Source organism: Triplophysa dalaica, chromosome 15, assembly GCF_015846415.1.
Source record: "Triplophysa dalaica isolate WHDGS20190420 chromosome 15, ASM1584641v1, whole genome shotgun sequence".
NCBI classification, from domain to species: domain Eukaryota; kingdom Metazoa; phylum Chordata; class Actinopteri; order Cypriniformes; family Nemacheilidae; genus Triplophysa; species Triplophysa dalaica.
This window is the reverse complement of record NC_079556.1, coordinates 15,203,981-15,227,675: the sequence shown is the minus strand read 5'-3', so window position 1 is coordinate 15,227,675 and position 23,695 is coordinate 15,203,981. Positions and strand designations below refer to the sequence as shown.

The following is a 23,695-nucleotide window of genomic DNA, read 5'->3' as shown; positions in this document are numbered from 1 at the left end:
GTCTTTAATTCTGACATAAAACCCTTGTTTTAAAACCCATTTATAGTCAAACATTATCCACTGGAAACTGTCTGACAGTGTGGTTTAATGTTCATTAGCTAGAAAAAATATTGGATAACACTTCTGTCACGATTTGCACAGAGAACCCAAGTGTAGGAAAGTACGAGACGAGATGGTAGGGGTAAAACAAGTATTTATTAACAAAAACAGGACAAAAAGGCAAAAGGACAAAACAAAACCCACAATGGGGAAAACAAGACTAGATAAATAATAAACTTTAACAAGGACACTAACTTACTAAACTATAAAACAAAACACTAAACTAACACTCATAGAAACGGCGAAACAGGAACAAGGCAAGACTGGGTAAGCTTAGTAACAGCTCTGACGAGGACGAAGCACAAGAACAAGCACAAGCACAAGCAACGAACCAGCACAGGACAATGAAACATGAGAGGTATAAATAGGGAGACAAACACAGGATAATTGATTAGGGACCAGGTGACACAGATCAAACACTAAGGGGAAGCTAATGAGACCGAAAGGGCGGGAACACAGACGAGACTCGGGGAGAGTATGGAAGGCCAAAAGGTCAACAAACGTCTCTCTCCACATGAAACAGAGGATTCTGTTTTGGTTCGGCCTCAAGACCAGGAATTAATCAACCAAGATAGGCAGAACCGTGACAACTTCAATCCTCACTATTAACTAGTAGTTATTAGCATGCCTATTATTGGCATATTGGCTGTTTATTAGTACTTATAAAGCACATATTTTGCATGACTATATTCTACATACGTAATCCTACCCAATACCTTAACCTAAGAACTACCTTACTAATTTATAATAAGCAACAAATTAAGAGTTTATTGGGGAAAAAGTGGTAGATAATGGTTTGATAATAGCGAGAATTGCCCCCTTTACTGAAGTGTGACCAAATATTGTTATAATGATATTGTCTAATCTAACAGCAATTGGATTAAACGACTGGGTGTAGGTCACACAGCAATGGTACACCAAAACCTTATTTCAAATTACTCATTTGTAGATAAAGCTGACAAGTGTTGTTGCTGCATGATCGCGCTCTTATATAAGCTTTTTGCATAAAACCAACTGAACCTCTGTTGTCTTATTTTGCTGCCTCATTTTTCACCAAGCAGACACTAAAAAGAAAATAAACAAACAGCCGCCTTTGTTTTCTCCGTCAGGTAAACTGAACCACGGTTGCAAACTCATTTTCAGAAAAACTGCTAAAGGCGGGTCAATTTGTTGAAAAAGTTGCTTAATTACGTCATGATGTCATTGCAAAATGACGTCATTACAGGCCCGTATTGACTAATCGTGAAGACCTGGATCTGGACCAGAATATACATGCTGTCCTTATGCTGCCTGCCACAGCAGCACCATTCTTTTATTATTTTACTACAGCCCTTCTCTTTTGACTCCACCTAAGGCGGCGACTTGTTAAAAAAACATCACTAGTAGGAGATATGCCATGCGGGGGAAAACAGTGGATAATAGAAAGCACAAAAGCAACGCTAAAAAGGCCAGATAAAAAAAGGTTTTGAAACTGACACGGCCAAATGTACTAAGCTGAGTACATTTTGTCCTAAAACCAGCAAGACAACAAATGAAGACGATGAGGCGGACGGCAAGCTCACGATACGTTTATCAGGAGCAGTGCAAGTACTCACGGTTAGAAATCCTGTTAGCTAGGGTTGCCAACCATCCTGTATTAGACGAACGTCCCATACCACCGGACAATAATTGGGCTAGTTTTCAATCCTTTCGGGCGGGATTTGAGGGTGTCATTGGGCTGCTTTCAGGAAGCTGGTTAGCAAGATCCCTGTGACCAGCAGCTATTGTAAGCTATTGTTTACATGTTGACTAGAGTAGGATCTGGTCGGAGCAAAGGTTTCCATTTGGTATTTTAAAACACCATGATCTTTCAGCAGGGCTCTACCCGGCGCCAACGAGTCTGGTCCAAACTGCACTATCTTAACATATTTATCACTGACCAGGAGAGATTCCAATACCCTCCCCTGGACTTTAAAGGAGGTTCAGGGGGTGAAGACAGGTCCCCCAGAGACTGGGAACTAGGTACTATGACGATATTTGATCGCGCACGATTAAAATGACTGCACGATTCACTTTTTCGGAATAATCGTTGCATCGGCCTATATAGAGCAAGACATGTTGTATCCGTTGCTGTTCTATTGAATCCGTCAATATCCTTGCGATAGATGACGGCATGTTAACAAGCTCGTATACGTTGCTCGTGAATTCAGTGAGATTAAGCGACGTTTGGAGGGAAACATGGAGGAGTTGGTCCCTAAAAAATTCTACATCAGTAATATGGAAATGGTTTGGGTTTCCCCCAAATTACATGGACCAATCAACAGTTATTTGCAAATGATGCAATAATACGATTTGCACGTCGGATGGCAACACAACAAATCTTTTAACCACCTCAAAAGAAAGCACCTGAAAGAGTATGCCGACAGTCAAATTATAAGGGACCCCACGCGAGAAAACCAGGTAAAACCAAGCATCTAGAAACTACAAGGCTTAAACAAAAGACTTTAACAAAAGAAGGATTTGAGAAAGGAACTCCGTATGACAGAACGGGCAAGCGCTGGAAAGATGTAACTGACGCGGTGACATTTTACCTTGTGAAAGACATGATTCTCATAATGACTGTGGAAAATGAGGGCTTTAAAAGACTGCTCAAAGTCGTAGATCCACGTTACGAAATACCCAGCCACAAATATTTTTCCTTCACGCCCATTCCACAGCTTTACTCCGAGTGGCGCAACAAGATGCAAAATGTAATGTTATATAAATGGTAAAGAGTATATTTTTATATGGGGACATTAGTTTGGCTGTATTGTAGCTCTGTAATTTGCAAAATAGTCTTAAAACCAACTTGAAAAATACTCAAGTATAAATAAATAAATAAAAATTCTAGATCTCCAACCCCTACTGGGAACCTCAAATTCTTTCAAGAGAATTTCTCTTTCTCTCTCCTTAGCAAAAGAATGGTCCAAATGTGTTTACACATACAGTGGGTACGGAAAGTATTCAGACCCCCTTAAATTTTTCACTCTTTGTTATATTGCAGCCATTTGCTAAAATCATTTAAGTTCAATTTTTCCTCATTAATGTACACACAGCACCCCATATTGACAGAAAAACACAGAATTGTTGACATTTTTGCAGATTTGATTCCAGCTGTGTTTGATTATAAGGAAAGCCACACACCTGTCTATATAAGACCTTACAGCTCACAGTGCATATCAGAGCAAATGAGAATCATGAGGTCAAAGGAATTGCCTTAAGAGCTTAGAGACAGAATTTTGGCAAGGCACAGATCTGGCCAAGGTTACAAAAAAATTCTGCAAAAATTCTTAAGGATCCTAAGAGCACAGTGGCCTCCATAATCCTTAAATGGAAGACGTTTGGGACGACCTGAACCCTTCCTAGAGCTGGCCGTCCGGCGAAACTGAGCTATCGGGGGAGAAGAGCATTGGTTAGAGAGGTAAAGAAGAACCCATAGATCACTGTGTCTGAGCTCCAGAGATGCATTCGGGAGATGGGAGAAAGTTGTAGAAAGTCAACCATCACTGCAGCCCTCCACCAGTCGGGGCTTTGTGGCAGAGTGGCCCGACGAAAACCTCTCAGTGCAAGACACATGAAATCCTGCATGGAGTTTGCTAAAAAACACCTGAAGGACTCCAAGATGGTGACAAATAAGATTCTCTGGTCTGATGAGACGAAGATATAACTTTTTGGCCTTAATTGTAAGCGGTATGTGTGGAGAAAACCAGGCACTGCTCATCACCTGGCCAATACAGTCCCAACAGTGAAGCATGGTGGTGGCAGCATCATGCTGTGGGGGTGTTTTTCAGCTGCAGGGACAGGACGACTGGTAAGACAGGGAAAGATGAATGGGGCCAAGTACAGGGATATCCTGGATGAAAACCTTCTCCAGAGTGCTCAGGACCTCAGACTGGGCCGAAGGTTTACCTTCCAACAATACAATGACCCTAAGCACACAGCTAAAATAACGAAGGAGTGGCTTCACAATAACTCTGTGACTGTGATAATCTTAAATCCTTAATTTTTATATTTTATTAAGCCTTGTTGTGCAAGCACTGTTGAGCTTGTGCAGAGGCAGCAGCTTTTGCCAGAGGGGAACTGGAATCCCCTGGTTGGGCCTGGGTTCCCCTGAGGTTTTTTTTCTCGATGGGAGTTTTGGGTTCCTCACCACCATTTGCATATTGTTTTGCACTATCTGCCTGGCCGGGGGGGCTGCTTTCGAATTCATACTTGTATTCAATGTGTCTCATGTACAGCTGCTTTGTAACAATGAAAATTGTAAAAAGCGCTATATAAATAAAGTTGAGTTGAGTTGACTGTTCCTAAATGGCCCAGCCAGAGCCCTGACATCCTTAACATCCAACCTGACAGAACTGGAGAAGATCTGCAAGGAGGAATGGCAGAGGATCCCCAAATCCAGGTGTGAAAAACTTGCTGCATCTTTGCCAAAAAGACTCATGACTGTATTAAATAAAAGGGTGTGTCTACTAAATACTGAGCAAAGGGTCTGAATACTTAAGACTAGCACTGTTTTTCTTGATCAAAGTAGAGTTGAGTATTTTTACTTTTAAAAGTAGAAAAGTATGATTTTTTAATGTAATTAAGCGCTGTATTAGACTTACAAAACAAAAATTAGGTCTCATAAAGCAAAGATACTGACAAAATGTTTAACAAATAAATCCGTGTTTATTACACAAAACTATCACAGTATAAAATTCTCCAAATTCGCTCATACATCCTGGACACAAAATGATGCGCTTAATACATTCGCTTCTACGTTATTTAAAGTCATGCGCATTTGACGCAGAATGATGCGCTTAATGCAGCCGCTTCACTCACGAGCATCCCGGATAGTTATGATCCTGATGTCGCGGGGATCTTTGCTTTCCAAGTTCAAAACAGTTATAACACAAAGAGAAGAGATATGTTATGTGTTTAAATCATAGTACATTGCATCCATCGTAAACTTAAAAAAAAGAGTTAATGTATGAATGACGCATAACATAGACCGCTTCCAGTGCTTGAATTTAATAACGTTACACTCAGCAAGTACAGTCTACAAAATGCATTTTAAACAAAACCACAGTCTATTATATAGTGATTATGAAGAATATTGAAAACTTTGGAACGAGTTATGCCTGACTGTTCCCGGACACACGCATGCTGGATTGAGATTGACAGATGACCGCACCAGTGGAGGTCAGAGATTTTTAATTATGCTATATTGGTTTATTCCTCGCATAAAGCTATCGAAATACATGACATTGAATACAGTGCATGACAACTTTTATGGTAATTTCCTGATAGTTAGTCCTTTTTTAAGCTTTAGAGAAACATCCACGGGTATCGCAACGGATCGGACTGAAGAGAACCCGTCAGTCAGATACCCGATCCAGCAAAAAAGACCCGTATAGGCCCTAATTCCGATCCAGAGTATCGGATCGGTGCATCCCAAGGACCATGTGATATTTAAGTTTTTCTTTTTTATTAATCTGAAAAAATGTCAGCAATTCTGTGTTTTTCTTTAAGTATGGGGTGCTGTGTGTACATTAATGATGAAAAATATGAACTTAAATGATTTTAGCAAATGGCTGCAATATAACAAAGAGTGAAAAAGGGGGTCTGAATACTTTCCGTAGCCACTGTATATCTCCACATTGTTTTCTTGTCCCCATGTTATTCTGCCTCACCTATAATCCCAAAGCATGTGTTCTTAGTTGTATTCTGTTTATATTTACATTCTTGTACAAACAACAGGTCAATGTACTTATAATGCTTTCATGTTTCATATTTTCCTCTTGATGGTGTATAGCACAGTGATGTATTTTTTACCATTCTCATTTTATCTTATTCTAAGGCTATTGCAGGTCCAAACTTCGAGGCGACCATAAATTCAAATGAGCTAGTCAGCCGGACAAAGAAACAGGTTTTCGCGCCCAAAACCATTTCATCACATTGGATTGCCCACCTTGGAGGGCCGTGACGCCCCCAGGCATTAAAAACATCTGTGCACGGTGAAAACCACGCTCATCTCGTGTTCGCGCTCTCATTGTTCGTTCACCTCTCAAAACCCGTCTCTCTCCTTGGAGACAGCTTGGAGGCAGTTTGCTTCGGCTAAGTTCGTTCTACCCACGTCAGCCAATCCGGTTCTAATCGAAGAATTCAACGGACTCACCCGCTTGCTTTGAAACCATCAGGACTCGTGAAAAAAACTTTCCACACCCACAAGAACTTGCACTCCCAGCACACTCAGGAAGCCAATGCAAGTATCTGAACTATTTTCGTAATAGCTGCGTTTTAAGCTTTGGTCCTTTTAAATAAGGAGATTGTCCTTGATGGTTTATGCAGGTGTGAATAACCAATATTACAGCCTATTATTTTGTAATAGTATTTTGTATTAAAATGCATTTAATCTTAGTATTTTTGTATTTATTTTTGTATAGCCTAGTTAATTCAAGAAATCAGCAGTCTAATAAAGAGGTTGATTGGCAAAAAGTATTTTGAAAATTCAAAGACATTTTATGAGAATGTTTAGTTCTACTTCTGAGGTTATTTTGGTGAAATTAACTCAAAGGTAATACAGGAGTCATGTAACACATTACAATTCTGAGACAGTAATATTGTAAGGTAAGGGAATACTTTTAAATAACAGTAATCTGTAATGTATTACAGTTTTGAAGTAACTTACACAACACAGGTTAGTAATATGCATGCACATGAATCATCATGGCCAAAATTTCATGTTGTTCCATCTCTATGTTTTTGACTTTTCCATTTATTTCGTATTTATGAACAAGGCATTAAGGTGATTTTTATTGCAGTAAGTGTATGGTTTTGGTTGGATGTGTGCAGACGTAATTGCACTTTCGACCATATTACTTGTCTTGATGTCATCCAAAACACATGTGTCAGCGCTCTACCATATATTTTGCATACGGGAGGGGGGTAGAAGCTCATTTGCATTTAAAGAGACAGACATATACATGGCAGGTTTTCCATGGCAGCCACAAATGGCCATGTTCAACATATTGTAATGAAAGACATGTGGTGTATTTTGAGCTGAAACTTTACAGAGACATTCTTGGGATGACTATTTTTACATTGCAGAAAACACCTGGATTAGCGTCCCTTTAATATATTAGCACATTGTGTACACTAAATACTACGTTGACTACTTTTAAAGCAGCATTTCGTCTGGGGAGTAATATGAATTTTAGGGATGAACAATATCAAAATATCACTGTACGGTAATACCTCGGTATACAGTCCACAGTACAATATTATAATATTTTTTTTCTATTATGTCACATGCGTTCTGAACCGTAGAGCACGGTCCATACGGATCACGGATAAACTGCGATCTGTTTCCCCACTTCTAGTCTCTGGCGGTGTGCACGCAGCTTTGGTCATCGTTAGGGATGCACCGATTAAATTTTTTAAACACCTATTTTTTTGGGTGCTCGCAGATACAGATGCCTGTACCTTTTCACAACACAGTAAGACCAATAAATAGAATAGCTTCTTAATTACAAACAATTCCACCTTAAACACAGTATGAAAAATAAACACTCTTATTTGCTTTTCACAAACTTTGAAAAGATAATACAAATTTATCAGTTATGTCACACGAGGTATCGGTCTTTGGTATCGGTGCATTTTTACGAGTACAAGTACGAGTACATGAGCTTAGTATCGGGCCCGATACTTTAATATATGCATGCAAAGCAATTTTTTCATGAGAATGATAGCTAGGCCATTTAACTTTTTCTAAAATTTCATATTGTTAAAATATGGCGTTTTACTGGAAACATGCTATGTTTGTGGTTAGAGTGAAGCCTTTTTACATCTGAGACAGGTGCCCTCGACTTCCTAAAGAGCGAATAGCTGTGTCTTTTAGAACAAGGTCTGTCAGGCTTTCACCCAAGCAGAACAACCAGCTGTTACTCATTCTTTTGGACTACAAAAAAAAACTCAATCCAAGACAGCTAGTTACGGTCTGGCCCCAACTAAAATCTCCAGGAGTCCATGTTTACGTGATGGCAGGCCAGGCAGATAAAGTTGTTTTTCACATGAGAATATGTTGTTTGTGTGGTGTGGTTAAAAAAGAAAAACACAACAGGAAATAAAAGTAAATTAAAATATATTGCCTACATACCAGTAAACTTCACAGCAAGTAAAGATATTTGAACTGGCTGTTGATTGTGTTTTTGATCAAAGTAAATAACATGAGACAATAACCAATGCAGAGATAACTAGGGCTCAATGTCACAATTACACATTTGTCGGATGATTATTAGTCAAATAAATAATTTTTGATAAATTGTCAAATAAATAATTGTGTGATTAATTTGGCTTTTAAAAAATGATTGCAATTAACTCTCATAAGCCCTATTCGGACAGTAATTGTTTCTCATAGGAATGTAAGATACGGGGGTAAATGGTGATTTTATTGCTGTCCGAAGCCAGAATGTCTGTGTTTTTCTCCCATCACCCGCAGAAAAATCCCCTGTTTTTTGACAAACACCAAGGTCGAGCAGTAATTTAATTGCAATCCAAATCCACATCTCTGAGTTTATAACGGGCGTTAAATCCAAAATATGTTTAGTAAGTCTGTTCTGCCCACTTAAAAGCACTGCATTGTGTTGCTCTTTAGAAGGTTCAGGGATTCTAGTGTCTGATGCATTGAAAATACCATAAATGGCAGCATTAAAAGCACAACATGACTCATGATATTCAGGTCTTGTCACCTGAAGCGCTTCTGCGAATCGAGAGAAACAGTTCACAGACAGCAGAAATGCATTCTTTTTCTTTCTTTTTTACAAAAGCACAATGTTTTGTGGTTATCGTGGATCTATGCAAATAAATGTAAACCCCTTTAAGCTTTGAATCCCCCTAACCCATTTTAGGGGAGGGCACAAGGAACAATAATCTAAAAATTACACCATCAATAATGTTGGACTAATAATTGTTAAATAGGCATTTGACATGTGACAGAACCATTTATCATTTCCTTAGCTTGTAAGGAAACATTCAAAGATTGAAGCATTTACTTGAATTTTAATTTATTGTGGATTAATTGCAGTAATAAACTACCAGTACACGTGAAAATATACTGTGGAAGCCTAATATTTTAATACTTACTAAAGTAAACTGTTGTATTCTTAGATCCTATAGTGTTGATGTATAGTGTTTTTGAACTATACCATAGCAAGAGAAGAGTAGAGTAGAGAGAAGAGTACTGCAAGTACTATAATGCATTACAATATGTAATGTATGCAACCATAGAGTATTAATGGTAGTCACATTTATTAGTGGGAATAAGGTATATGCAAGCATATGACAGATGAACGGTTGCATGCACACTGAACGGTGTTGCCAGGAGCTGTTCTTTGTCACTGTTTTGAAGTATTTGACATATTGCATTTGCACATGAGGCGTTTGGTAGTGAGCCCTTTCTTAGGTGTTAACCCACTACCAAATAAGCCTATTTATGTCTGTCGTTTGACCATTATCTATGGACTTGTACTAAATTATTGTTAAAAGGAGTTTTGGGCTGGAAGTTCTTTAATATATTTCGTAAAAATTGGCATTGCAAGTATACTTAATATATTAAAGTTTAATTTAGTAAACACTCAGTTGCACCACAGTATTTTTCATAAGTGCGCAATGACATGTAATGGAAAATATTAAAACATTTTACTTACACAACACGCAGCATTCAATGTGACATCATCATTGTATTAGCATATGATTATAATGGTTTCTTCCATTACCATGTGGCGTCGTTCACATGACACGTCCAGTATACCGAAAGTGCACAGTTTCCTCCATTACTTTACTGCTGCTGCGAATATGTAAATCGAATTTTGTTTTGTATTCACAAAATACCTGAAATGTAGTGGGTCTGTCTTCATTAACTCTCGCAGTACTGGGAATCGAGAATCGTCCAATCGCTGCACAAGTTAAGGTTCCCAATGATGACGCAAGCACATTAGAGCTAGCCCTTCGGAAGCCATAGGGACTGCATTGAAGCATAGACATATGGGCTGCGTCCCAATTCGGGGGCTGCGTTCTTTGAAGGCTGCATTTTAAGACCGATTTTTAAGACTTAGTATATAATGCAAAATTACAGCACATGACAGCAGTTTGTAGTTAGAGCTGCATTCAGTGGCCCTGATTGGAGGTTGCAGGGTGGGTGTTTGGGGGGGGGGGGGGGGGGCTTGTTGGTTGTGGGAATTTCATTTGTTGGGGCTGTGTGGGTCTGGTCTGGTCTTGTTTTGTGGTCGGTGTTGGACAACAGATGAATAAAGTTACATTATGCCATTATTATTTTTCCCTGGTTGTTCCTCTGTTTTCTGGTGATGATGGCGGAGTGGGACCAGGCTGGACCTCCACAGTTCCGGTGAGTGGGACTTCCTGGGTAGCGGTTGGTGGGCTCTCCTTCTTCTGATCTAGCTTGCTCTATAAACACCATGCACTGGGATGTGTTTTTACCTTTCTGTGATTTTCTTATCTGCTCCTGTAAAGCTGCTTTGGATCAATGCACATTGTGAAAAGTGCTATATAAATAAACTTGAATTGAATTGATTGCACCACAGCAGCGCGACTGAAGGCTGGTAAAAATGTGCCCTTATTTCCGCTGGTTATTAAGGATGGAACAAATGTATCCTTCACATCTTTGGCTATCCCGAGATTCATGTGCGGGAGTTAAGAAGTCAACTGGAAGAAGGGCTAGTGGCTATGAAGTGGAATCTCTGGATGTAACTGTCTGCATCCCATTACCAAGTCTTATAGAATGTAATGACATTCCCAATAACAGAGATGAGATTCCAACTCCTGATGTAGCTTGCTGTCACACACACCTAAAGTCTTTGGCACACCTGATACCAGAACAGGACCCACAAGCCCAAATCATGCTTGTCTTAGGTCGGGACATCATAAGAGTTCATAAGGTCTGTAAACAAGTTATTGGCTCACACAACCTACCCTATGCACAGAAGTTGGATCTGGGATGTCTGGTAAATGTTCACAGACCGCCGACAATCAGGAACTTTCACACAAACATCACAGAGCCAAAACCCCCGACTCTCTTTTGTCCATTTCCTAAAGTGTCCCATTTAAAGAAAAATACAGGGACATCCAGCTAACTGACTACCCCCCAACATATTCTGCGGATGAGTAAATCTGTGTTGCTGATTACCTGGGATGCATCGTGTTAAAGCAACCAAAGATGACAACCAGGTGGCTCCTTCGATTCATGATGCCTCTTTTATGAAAATCATGGAGGAAGGACTACAAAAAGATTCAAACACAATGGTGTATCACTTAATGATGTGCTTTTAACTGGGCCTGACCTTAACAACACAATGCTGTTAGTATTAATCCCCTTCTGGAAATAAGATATTGTTTTCACAGCAGACATAGAACAGATGTTCTATTGTTTTTGGTAAGAGAAGAATATAGGAACTTTCTACATTTTCTTTGGTTCCAAGACAATGACCTTTCCAAAGACATTGTGGACTATCGCATGAGGGACCATGTCTTCTGTAACAGCCCCTCACCTGCAGTGGCTATTCATTGCCTTCACCAGTATGTTCAGATCGGCGAGTTCCATGTTAACCCTGATGTCTATAATTTTGTGATGCGCGACTTCTATGTAGATGATAGCCTGAAGTCCCTGCCTACAGCTGAAGCTGCTATCAATTTGCTGAAAAAGACTCAGGACGCTCTCTCCAAATCAAATCTGAGGCTACAGACAACAGACAACAAAGTGGTCAGGGAAGTTTCCCCATCCAGAGATCATGCAAGCGACCTGAAAGATCTAGACTTTGAGGCAGACACACTGCCAATGCAACATTGTCTTGGACTCAATTGGAACCTCCATACTGACCGTTTCCTCTTCAGTGTCTGTGATGAGATAAAACATTATACCCGGCGAGGTGTTTTATCAACTATTAACAGCCTCTATGATCCTCTTGGGTTTGTAGCCTCAGTCACAATCCAAGGCAAGGCTTTTCTGAGAGAACTCACTAATGAGAATGGTGACTGGGATGCTACATTACCACAAGAATTGGAGCAAGCTTGGACGTCATCGAGAGCTTCTTTAACAGAGATATCCATTCTTTCCATCTCCAGATCTTATACTGAGACATCACCATCAACGGCTGTCAGAAAGGAACTTTGTGTCTTTTATGATGCATCGACCAAAGCTATCGCTGCACTGGCATATTTAAAAGTCACAGATGCTGCAGAAAATAATCACATTGGGTTTGTGATGTGGAAAGCCAAACTCACCCCCCGTCTTGAGCACACAGTACAGAGACTAGAACTTTGCGCTGCAATGCTTGCTGTTGAGTTAGGAGACTAATCTCAGCAGAACTGGACAACCTTCTTTACTGTTCTACTCAAGAAAAAATGTCACCTACATGACAGTTGGCCTGATATACTTTGGATGGACGTAAATATACGGCAAATTGGAGTTTTTGGCTGAACTATCCCTTTAAGCACCAGAACGTCATCCAAGCAGCTTGGTACCAAGCAATTTGCCAAGTTTTCATTCACTGACAGGTGCTATTACACGCCCTATTCACGTAGCCCGAAAAAAAGTTATTGTAAGGGCTGGCATTACTGTAAGGCAGAATTCACAGTTGAGGAAACCAATAACGCTTCAGCCATCACCATCAAGCGATGCAAGAAGAGGTTTAAAGTCAACATATCAAATGTATCCAAAGTCAAGACAGAATTCAAAAAGTAGTCCTCTTCACACTCTGGATCCATTCATTAATGCACAAGGTCTGCTGAGAGTCGGAGGCCGTCGTCACTAGTCAAGCCTTAATCAGATTGATACGTTTCCTTTATTTATACCTGGCAAACATCACACGCAGCTTTGCACATTAGACACCACCATTAGCATATCCACCTTCAAGGCCGTCAGTTTACGGATGGAGCTGTTTGTTCTGCCGGTTTTTGGATAGTTGGTGGAAAACGAAGAGTAAGCAGCATCATCCATCAGTGTGTAACTTGCAGACGGCTCAGAGCTCCACTCAGTATCCAGAAAATGTCCAGCCTTCCAGCAGATCGCCTCTCAACAGACCCTCCCTTTGCCAGTGTTGGACTGGATGTATTTAGCCCTTGAAGTGTTGCTTCACGACGGACAAGAGAAGGGTTTTCACACAGTAAGAGGTGGGTTGTCAATTTTACATGTATGTGCACAAGAGCTGTTCATATTGAAGTTATAGAGTTCCTCAACACACACAGCTTCATCAATGCTCTTAGACTTTTTCTTGCAGAACGTGGACCTGTAAAACACATTTGTTCAGACCGTGACGCAAACTTTGTTTTTTGCGTGCAAAGACTTAAAGATACCATCAAACATGTACAGCAAAACTGTGAAGACGTATCTGGCAGATCCAGGTTGCACTTGGACTTTTAATCCTCCACACGCTTCCCATTTTGGTGGAACATGGGAAAGAATGATTGGGATTGCAAGAAGAATTATTTACTCCATGTTCCTCCAGCTGAAAGAAAAGCTTACCCACGAAGTGATAGTGACATTCATGGCAGAGGTAGGAGCCATTATCATATGAATCGTTTATAACCCCTTTATAACCCCAGCGGTTCTCCTCACACAAAAAGTGAACGTTTTTCCTGCTTTTGCAGGCAAGTTTGGAGTTACAGTGCTTCAAGTGACAGTGGCGGCAAGATCAACACCTGGGACAGATGGTGAAAGCTATTCCTACCAACCCTACAGACACGCAAGAAATGGCAGTCTGCTCTTCCAAACGTCAGACCAGGAAGTGTTGTCCTCCTCAAGAACAGCCGAGTATCACAAAATGAATTGCCCCTTGGACTGATAACTCAGACCTTCCCTAGCCAAGACGGGAAGGTGTGTCAGGTTGAGGTCAAGGTCATTATACCAGGAGGTTCTATGCTTTTTCGCAGACCTATTACAGAGGTAGTGCTTCTAATTTCCTCAGAGTCCAAAGTAGATGTATCATCATAGAATCATAGAATTTGTCGAGGTCATGTGCAGAGCACATCAGGTGGGGAGTGTTCCGTTATCACATAATATGTTAGTCTTTTTTCTATTCTTTAAGTGATCCTTTGTTTTATTTGGCCATGGCCTCTTTAAGAATCCTAGGGTTCAGTCAGGAGTCATGTCATGTGACCGTTAATCAGGAAGTAGTCGAGCATTGCACAGAGAGCAGTAATTTTAATGAATCTGATCTTACCCTTTGACATTTGCATACATCTTATGCCCTTTGTAGCACGGCGGGTATGTATTGATTGTTTTTAACAATCTACAATTGCACATCATTATTTGGTGACAAATAATTTTATTTTTAGAAGTCTGTTATTTACTATCTACAGTACTATTGTGCTAGAGTAATATTATATGCTGATGGTTGTACTGTTCCTTGACTTTGAAAGTTCATATTACATATAAATAAGTGATTGACTAAAGGTAAAATATGATGCCATATAATACATTTAGACATGTCTATTAAAATACATAAACATTAAAGACACACTAAAATACAGCAACAGTAAAAACTAAGGGATTTAATTAATATAATTTTAGTTGATACATCTGTATATAGTGCTGATTATGCCCCTGTATGTTTCAGTTTCACCTTTCCATTGCAACGTTAATAAACCTTTGGACAAAGAGACAACTGTCTTCAGAGTCTTGATGTTATGGAAGAGTTTACCTGGCTGTCAAGTTATATACAGAACATATACTGAGGACAGCACTGTGACAGAAAAATCCCTAGTTTACGCACTTTGGTGGTGCGTCGCCACAATCACCCTAATGGACGTATGATGACCAGATGATACAGAGTTTAATATGAACGACTGTTAACGTTACCGCGTTGATGTATCTCATGAGCACACACATCATATACATACACACAAGTTAACATAAATTCTAGCTAACTTGACCGATAGATCAGGATCGTTGCTTCGCTACACAGAGAGGGAGATGAAAAGAAGAGAAAGAAGACAAGAAAAAAAAACCATGAAAACATCCTATATTGGCATTTTAAAATACCGATTTTTTTCCATTATAATTATTTAATCCGTGCGAATTGTCATGTGACTGAGCACGTGAGAAGTGCATTTTCCGGGCTCGCAGGATAACAAACAGACATACCCTGCATTCCAATTCACCTACTTATACTAGCCCTAATAGTAGGTACTGTTTTTGTGTTGGAATAGTAGGTCCTTTTGAGTGCATGGCAAAAGAGATTGTACACTAGGACAGACTAACAGGAAGTGCAAGTGGCCGTTGTTGCCTAGACAACATTGTGGCCAATAACTGTCACACACATCAAAATACAGCTCGAATTTCTACCGGTAGTAGTAGACCATCCGGGAATCTTTGGAATACTATTGTCAACATACTACGGTTTGGGCCATTGTAATTCTACTTTTGAATACTATAAGGACGGATAGTATGCTGATTGGAACACAGGGATACTATTATTATAGAGATGGGAGGGTCTGTAATACTTCTAATTGGAGAACCCGTAACGGCTAACAAAACCCATTGACATCCATTCAAAAAACTAGCATCAGGTCTCCTTTCCAGCGTTCTGCTGAAGCCAGGGCTTTATAGCATTAGCCGTTATGTTGTTTGTTTAATGGTTGCAGGCTTTCCCTCTAAAAGGGCTTTGTTACAAACTCACACCTACACCGTGAATAAATTTTTGTCCAAATGCAGGAGTTTGATTACTAAGGAGCCGTGCAGATTTACGAGACGCCCTTATGAGAAACATTTACCATTCGAAAAGGGCTATGTATGTGTGCTTCAATCATCAAATAACTGTCACAAACTATTAGCTTGATTTCAACTCTCTTAATTCCATTATTTTCAGTGACAGACCTATTCAGTTTTTATTACATACAGAAGGTTCAATTAAACCATCAATGTTGTCATTCTATAACAAGATGTATACATCATTTTTTTTAAATTCTTTATGTTTCTGAAATATACTGATTACTTTAATTTCAGTTAAATTTTTTACATTTTGTTAAAAATATTCTATCGTGAACCCAGTATTGCACTATTTGTAATCATGACCTGAGTTACAGTGCTAGATATTTGATATGTATTAAGTATTTGTTATTTAAGCAACTAAATCAGGTGTATCAAGCAAATATCATGGTAAATTAAATTATTAATTATTTAATATAATACATAAAGTATTAATTTTATATGGATTACAGAATGTTCAGAATAATTAAAGCAGATAATAAAAGTGCCAATAATTTACTACTCTATTGATACAGCCGCATGCTATACTGTACATGCCAAAAAAGGCATGACTCTTAGTGTCTTTTTTTTTGTAATGTAAGTAGCTAAAGAAACCTAAAACATTGTTAGAGTGAAGGTGAATGAATTTGTTCTATTTGTTATCAGCAGGTGGCACTGTCTTGCTTTAACATAAGCAATGTATAGAAAAATGGATTTTACGCTTCAAAGCCATGCATAGCACTTTGATGGGTGAAATGTGTCAGCCATTCTTCCAAAATCAGTCTGTCAAAAACAAACTCATATTCTATCAGAACTATTGCCTAATTCATGCAATCTTTGCTCTTCAAAGGCCAACACTGATGACTAAATCTTTAATGGCAAAACCTATTTTTTCATTTTCTTATCATTTGGGCTATAAGAAATGAAAGAATACAACCCATTTATTCATGGAGTGAATTAAAATAAAAATGTTGATTCTACATAATGCAGCTAGCTTTGTGGAAAACATTTCAGTGCCTGAGAGTAAAAGATACCAGACACCTTAGGCATTTATGCAAGACTAATGAGATATATACGTATGTGGATACATGACCTGCTACTTGAAAATTAATCATTTTTGTTGGGTTAAAATAGTATAGAAGGGTGGATTAGGCCACAGTCCAGGCATAACAGTGAACCCAATATAACCAAGACACACTTAATGCTTCAAAAACTACTGTGCCCACAGTAAACGTGACCCGTCAAAGAGTGAATCAGTTCCCTATGGAAATATTAATAATAGTCAAATCTGGCAAAACAAAAGACAGTTCCCCAAATCTCTGGGACCTTATATAGCTCCTTCTGGACTAATTGTTTTCAGAGTTATTTTAAAATCATATAGTCTCTGTTCTGCAAATGGAAAATGTTCCACAAGCATCAAGCCATTTTTTGTGCACACAAGCACAAAAATTAGTGATTTTGTCACATGAGCTCGAAATCATCACATATAATAATATGTTTTAGTCAAATCATTTTTATACCTATATTTTTGTATTACCCATAAAATCTTTTACAAAAAAAACTGTCTCTGAAAGAAGTTAATTAGCTCTCTACTGAGTTGTATCTGTAGGGATTATGCTTTGTGCAGGTAATCTGTAAACACATGATTTCCCCTGTTACTACAATAAAACACTTGTTAAAATTTAATACATTTTTTGAGCCGTTTAAATACGAACTTGTCAGTACAGTATTTTTTGTTTTGTTTTTCAAAGAATATGACTTACCTTACTAAATCTGTCATACAGGAACCCACCACTATGACACTCACGTCTTCAGACATGACCTAGATTCTGAAACAAATTAACATTTAATCAAAACATAATATACAATCTACATCATGTTACATATTTACAGAAACATCTCAGTTTGTTTCGAGATCAGATTTTAGAGATTTATGATTGAACCTTTTTTACATTGATTTACAATACTTGTTAATAATGTGCCTCACTGAAAGCATACTGGCTATAATATACATACTTATTTTAGGATTGGATCATATGATTGACAACAGGCATGGAAATCCTTAGTTAAATCAATCCCTTCCCTTGCGTGTTGGCAATGTATGTGAATAAAAGGGTGTTAATCTGCTCAAATCTCCCAGCAGGCCTCAGGGACTGTAAAAGATTGGCTCCTGGCTAAGGCACAGCCTACATTTTTCTCAACAGATCTAAATACAGGCTTACTTTCCTACATACTCAGATTTTATTCAGTCTATCTATGGTTTAGCTTTGACGGGATTTTGTAGTTTGTGCATAGACGTTTGAACAATGTCACACTATCGTCATGATAAAAAAATCTAAGAAAGTTGCTTGTACCACTCTAAACCTGACATATCAACGTATGAGTAAGGAATGTTTATTGAGATCTATATTTTCATGCAAAAGCAATATGCAACACAAACAAAAAAGCGCATTTTTATGGAAATCCAAGATTATAATGTTTAACATGGAGTACTCTTTTTGAGGAGTTCAAAATGAAACTTATTTTAAATAGACAAGAAAATGTCTGTAGCTGTGATCAAAGTCTTATCAATATTTGCCACACGTCGTTTCACTCTCGAGCATTCATGCAACACAACGTCAATCCACGTCAACGTCAATTATAGTTCGGAATCATTCGGCACATATAATAATAATTTACACGTTACCTAGTTCCCCAAAGATTCCTTAGAATAAATTTGTAATCTAAAGATGTACTCTATGTTTACGTCAACGACAGCAACGGAACACATGTGACAGCTGACCGTTTGAGCTGTCCACGGTTTTTTCCTGTCTTTCATTATTCACTACTGTAAAGCGTATAGAGTAAAGCAAATATTCTGTGACATTTTACTAAAGAGCAGGTATAGTACATTTTGTCTAAGGCTCTGAGCGGGTTATTTACACATTGAAATCAGGAACATTTTCGGGCATCTATAAACAAACAGGACCCAAATAACAGCGGAAGTGGGGAGTGAGTTCAATCTGAAGATTTTCAAATAATTCATATTTAAAGGTATTGAAAACCGCAACCACGTTTTAATAGTAATACAAGCATACTTCTGATAAACAAAGAAAGTTTGATGACGAAAGAGGATCGGAGTAACAAAATACCTTCATAATGCTGGATTAGGATTTTAGCATTAGCATTACATACATTACAGAGGCACCAACAAACTTTTAAAACATGAAACGGCTTCCCTGGTACATTCATACACTGTGAAGTGTTAGCGTATGTTTTATTATTTACTCAACATGTATAGATATCGTATGTTTTATTCATAACTGTGTCAATTTGCTTACCAATATACCAACTTAACTCATACTTGAAATGTGGGATTTTCATTGCATTAGGTAACAAAATATCAAACCAAGTGGCACAATCAACTTTTAAGGAATAAACAATCCTAATATGAATTTGAATACCTTCTTGTTAACATGATTATAGTTCTTGGAAAAACGCAATTGCTGGAAAGTAATTTTCATACAGTTAATGATCATAGGTTTGTGAAACTGCACAAATGGGTCATGGAAATTAATGTAATGCAGTTGAAAAAACTCTAGAATTATATTTTTGGAAGTGTTATTTGTTTACATATTTGTTTTTGAATGCAATTTTTTTATTTACGGTCTAAGGTCTAAATTGTGTTAAATAGCACCTTCCCCGCGATCCCAATTTTCAACCTTTAGTTGGTGTGTAATGTTGCTGTTAGAGCATAAATAATACCTGCAAAATTATAAAGATAAAGACTTGAAATATGTTACATATAAAGGCTTTTTTTTAAACTAGAAACATGAACATCCAGCTATCAGCTCCGCAAAGAGGGGAAAAAACTCAGCCTTTAACGTAATGAACGTGATTTTATCAAGAAGGACATTTTCCTGGAACATTTTGTTGGTCCTGAAACAATCTTTATGTCATTTATGTTTAGTTAACGCTAATTTCTAGTTCTTTGCAGTTATGTCAAACTAATATTATGGGCCGGTTTTGCAGTCAAGGTTTGGCTTAAGCCAGGGGTGTCCTATGTCGGTCCTGGAGGGCCACAGTCCTGCAGAGTTTAGCTCCAACTTGGCTCAACACACCTGTTTAGAAGTTCCTAGTCTGCTTTGTGAGACCTTGATTAGCTGTTCAGGTGTGTTTGATTAGGGTTGAAGCTAAACTTTGCAGGACACAGGCCCTCCAGGAATGACTTTGGACACCCCTGGCTTAAGCCATGACTATTCTTAATTACCTTTGTATATGTAAGTTGTTTTTTAATAATCGCCTTAAAGTGCTCACCATTAATGTTTTTTTCTGAGACAAAACAATGTTGATGACATATTTTAAGGTATGTCAGGGCAATATATTTTCAGTTAAGATATCTTAAACAATCATTTTAGTCTAGAATTTAGCATAAGCCGGCCCTCATCTGTGAAACTGGGCATATGTGTATCAATAGTTTGTTGTCTCATCAAATTGACAGAACACTAATTGAGGATGAGTAGCCTCTCTCCAGAGGTCGCATTGAGTCGGATTTACCCTGAGTTAAGGCTTTTACTCTGTACTGTGATACGGAATGGACGGGTCGGTTTGGACTCCTCTAACTGTCTTCGGATCACAGATCTTAAGAGTGGGTGAGTCTGATGTAAACTATATACTATCTATTTGATGTAGATTATACTATCTTTTCTGATTCTGAGCAAATTCCTCTTTTTCAAACTTTGTAACCAATTTCAACATGGCTATTCAAAACAGATACAGCAGCGGGAATTTTTTACAAAGCTCATTGCTCTGAAAAGTGATGGTGTGCTATGATTTGCCAGTTAACCAGTACGTAGTGATTGGTCGAATAGAGACAGTGGGGACAGGGACAGACCGAAAGGGAAAACAGGTCGATTGCCACGAAACCAATCCTGACACCTGATGGATGTCTGGATCTGCTGTACGAGCATTCTTGTTTCTGGTCGCCAGATGACAGGAGTTCGAATCCCCCAATCCGGGATGAAAGGTTAAAAAAAGTATACGTTTTCTGCTAGTGGGTGACTACAATTTATGTTGCATGTGCTATGAAAAAATCAGTTTTGAACGTGCATTAGACAGAGTCATTTGGTTTTGTGAAGTACATTTGTCGTTGTGCTTGTTCCTGTGTGAAATTATCTAATGGCGCACCACTTTTTATTTTTGTTTATATTTAGTGTTTGCAATTTAAACTTGTTTTCCGGGTGCGTTAAGTCAATTTATCTAGAGCCCTTTATAAAGCTTCTGAGAATTACTCACAAGAACACTGCTAAAAATTGACTTAAGAGTAAAACAAATCTTGGCTCAAAGCTGCGCTTAAAAGATAGTTATAAAGCAACTCAGTTGTAATTAAAGTGAAGTGTAGGACTAAATCTGTGTCCGGTTTAGGGATTATTTACGACAAAAACTCCGGGGATGCGGTGGCCGTCCAGGCGCAAGCGGTAGAGTCTGGGGAAACCACGGAGGGGGAGCCAGGGGAAACCACGTAAGGAGAGCCAGGGGAAACACCGGAGGAGCCAGTAGAAACCACGGTGGAGCCAAGGGGAACGACGGAGAAGGAGGAGCAAGGGAAATCCTTGGGGGTGTGGTCCTCAGGGAACTCAGGCGCTGAATCCATGGGGAACATGAGAGCGGAATCCATGAGGAACATCATAGTGGATTCCAGGGGGAACATCAGGGCAGAATCCAGGGGGTGCTTCTGCGGCTGGGCAGCCGGCTCGGGCGGCTGGAGGAAAGGGAAGTTTTGGACCTTTGGCCTTCCCTACCTCCATCGTGTCGAGAAACTGCCTCGGGAGCAAGGTCTGGGCGCTTGGGAAAAAATCCAGCAGCAGCTGGTTCACCAGTCTGAGCTCGATGGCGGCTAGTCCCGGGGTCTCGCCACCAGAGGGGCTTGGCAGCTCGTGAGCTAAAAAAATCAGGTCCCGGGAGTGCTCCTCGGCAGTGCTGCAAGGTCCCCTTCAAAATAAAAAGGTTCAAACTCTGAGAGCAGCTGCCCCTGCAAGGGAAGCTCCGAGACGGAGACACAGCCACAGGGTTTGTGAAGCTCAGTAGCGGTGAGGCCGCTGAACCTGGGAGAGCTCGGACCTGCACGCCGTCTGGAGGCACAAGGCCAGGCTTTGTGGAGAGCTGGGTGGTGGAGGAGTGATTCGTGGTACGCCCACTTATGACCGATACTGGACGACCCTCGCTCAATTCCCCATCAGGTAGCCCGACGCAGAACTCAGGGCTAATCACTTGGAGGACTCTATTTACGAAGTGCTCCAGCGGGTACTTATCTGCGTCGGGAAGCATGATGAGGACGAGCAGATCATCATCCAGACCAGTTAAAAATAGATGGCAGATGGCATACCAGCGTCTGGTACGTTAAGCGCCACCTGCAGAGCGGACTTGACTTGGCAACAGGAGCTTCCAGTGGACAAGAAAGTACACAAACTGGAAACTGGAAATGTGTAATTCATGTGGTTGTTGAGGCCACATTTGTCAGGGCTTTACTCCTCAAACGGAGTACAACTGGCTTTACATTTACATTTAGGCATTTGTCTTTCGTTTTGTCATAATTTGTTAATTATTTAAGTTTTTTTCTTGCCTGTTTATTTTATGCTTTGGTTTTGTCTTATTTTAGCTTTTCTCCTTTGTGAATTGTGAAAATGTCATAATATGTGATTTTTGGTGCTGTTGTTGATGTATTCGTTATGCTGCTGTTTGCATGTTAAAATAAATCTGTGAAATAAATGTTTGTATTTTTAATGTGTAACGGACCCTCGTCAACCTTAGCTGTGTTCTCCTTACGAAGTCTGTGTCCTCCGTATGTCGCATGCGAAGGTGTATGCGGCGGACAAAAGCAACATCTGGAGGACTCATCCTTCGAAATGAGACGCATCATGTATTTTTTTAATTACAATTTATTGTTAAAATCTTATCGGTTAATGTTCGGATAACGAGTATCGGTTCTCGGTTGGGGACATTACTTCTTTTAAACGTTTATTGTTTGTTTGTACCTGCAGGTGGTCACCACAATGGTTTCTCATGATTATCACTATGTGTCACAGATATTACCATTTGCATTATTTTCTTTTCTTTTTCTCCACTCTTTAGGTGCACATCACTGATGCCTGGTCCTTCTTGCGATAGATTTAAAATTCATATTCCATATGCTGGAGAGACTCTCAAATGTAAGTTACGGTTCTCTTTCAGCAGATTATAACAGTTTAGGGACCACACATGTAAAGTGCCACTGCATTTGATACATTTATCATTTAATCTTTAAGCATTAAAATAGCATGATAATAATTTCTTCAGGCCTTAAAATGACTTGAATATAACTCTACACCAGAGGTATTCAATAAAGTTCCAAGAGGTCCAGTCTTTGTTTTATTTTATAAAAAAATAGTAATCAATTGAGCCAGTTGCATATACTGTATAAAATATATGATCTTTTTTTCAGGCCATTTATTTTATATTTTGATAAGCGCAATATGTATGTATTTTAGGCTCTGTGGCTTAAGGGGAAGGCCCTTTTATTAGAAGTCTGATCAGGGCTCAACGCTAAGGATTTTTTCTACTCAACTCAACTCAACTTTATTTATATAGCGCTTTTTACAATTTTCATTGTTACAAAGCAGCTGTACATGAGACACATTTAATACAAGTATGAATTCTAAAGCAGCCCCCCCGGCCAGGCAGATAGTGCAAAACAATATGCAAACGGTGGTGAGGAACCCAAAACTCCCATCGAGAAAAAAAACCTCAGGGGAACCCAGGCCCAACCAGGGGATTCCAGTTCCCCTCTGGCAAAAGCTGCTGCCTCTGCACAAGCTCATCAGT

General features: G+C 39.2%; 2 protein-coding genes across 4 annotated transcripts in view; one reads left to right on the top strand and one right to left on the bottom strand.

The window, feature by feature from the left end:
* rbks (ribokinase) overlaps positions 1 to 18,661 on the bottom strand; it is a 55,870-nt gene extending 37,209 nt beyond the window's left edge. For both annotated transcript variants that reach the window (XM_056768779.1, XM_056768780.1), the window contains exons 1-2: positions 18,543 to 18,661; positions 17,620 to 17,685 (exon numbers count right to left, since the gene is read on the bottom strand). In XM_056768779.1, coding sequence (XP_056624757.1) covers positions 17,620 to 17,675 — 56 coding nt within the window. In that variant the 5' untranslated portion in view covers positions 17,676 to 17,685; positions 18,543 to 18,661. The remainder of the gene's footprint in view (positions 1 to 17,619; positions 17,686 to 18,542) is intronic.
* A 76-nt stretch (positions 18,662 to 18,737) lies between these two features.
* The window catches only part of babam2 (BRISC and BRCA1 A complex member 2), a 190,278-nt gene continuing 185,320 nt past the window's right edge, over positions 18,738 to 23,695 (top strand). The window contains exons 1-3 of one of the 2 annotated variants that reach the window (XM_056768777.1): positions 18,738 to 18,889; positions 20,337 to 20,487; positions 22,967 to 23,043. In XM_056768777.1, the coding sequence (XP_056624755.1) occupies positions 20,351 to 20,487; positions 22,967 to 23,043 (214 nt within the window). In that variant the 5' untranslated portion in view covers positions 18,738 to 18,889; positions 20,337 to 20,350. The remainder of the gene's footprint in view (positions 18,890 to 20,336; positions 20,488 to 22,966; positions 23,044 to 23,695) is intronic. The other variant, XM_056768778.1, reaches the window with a different exon arrangement.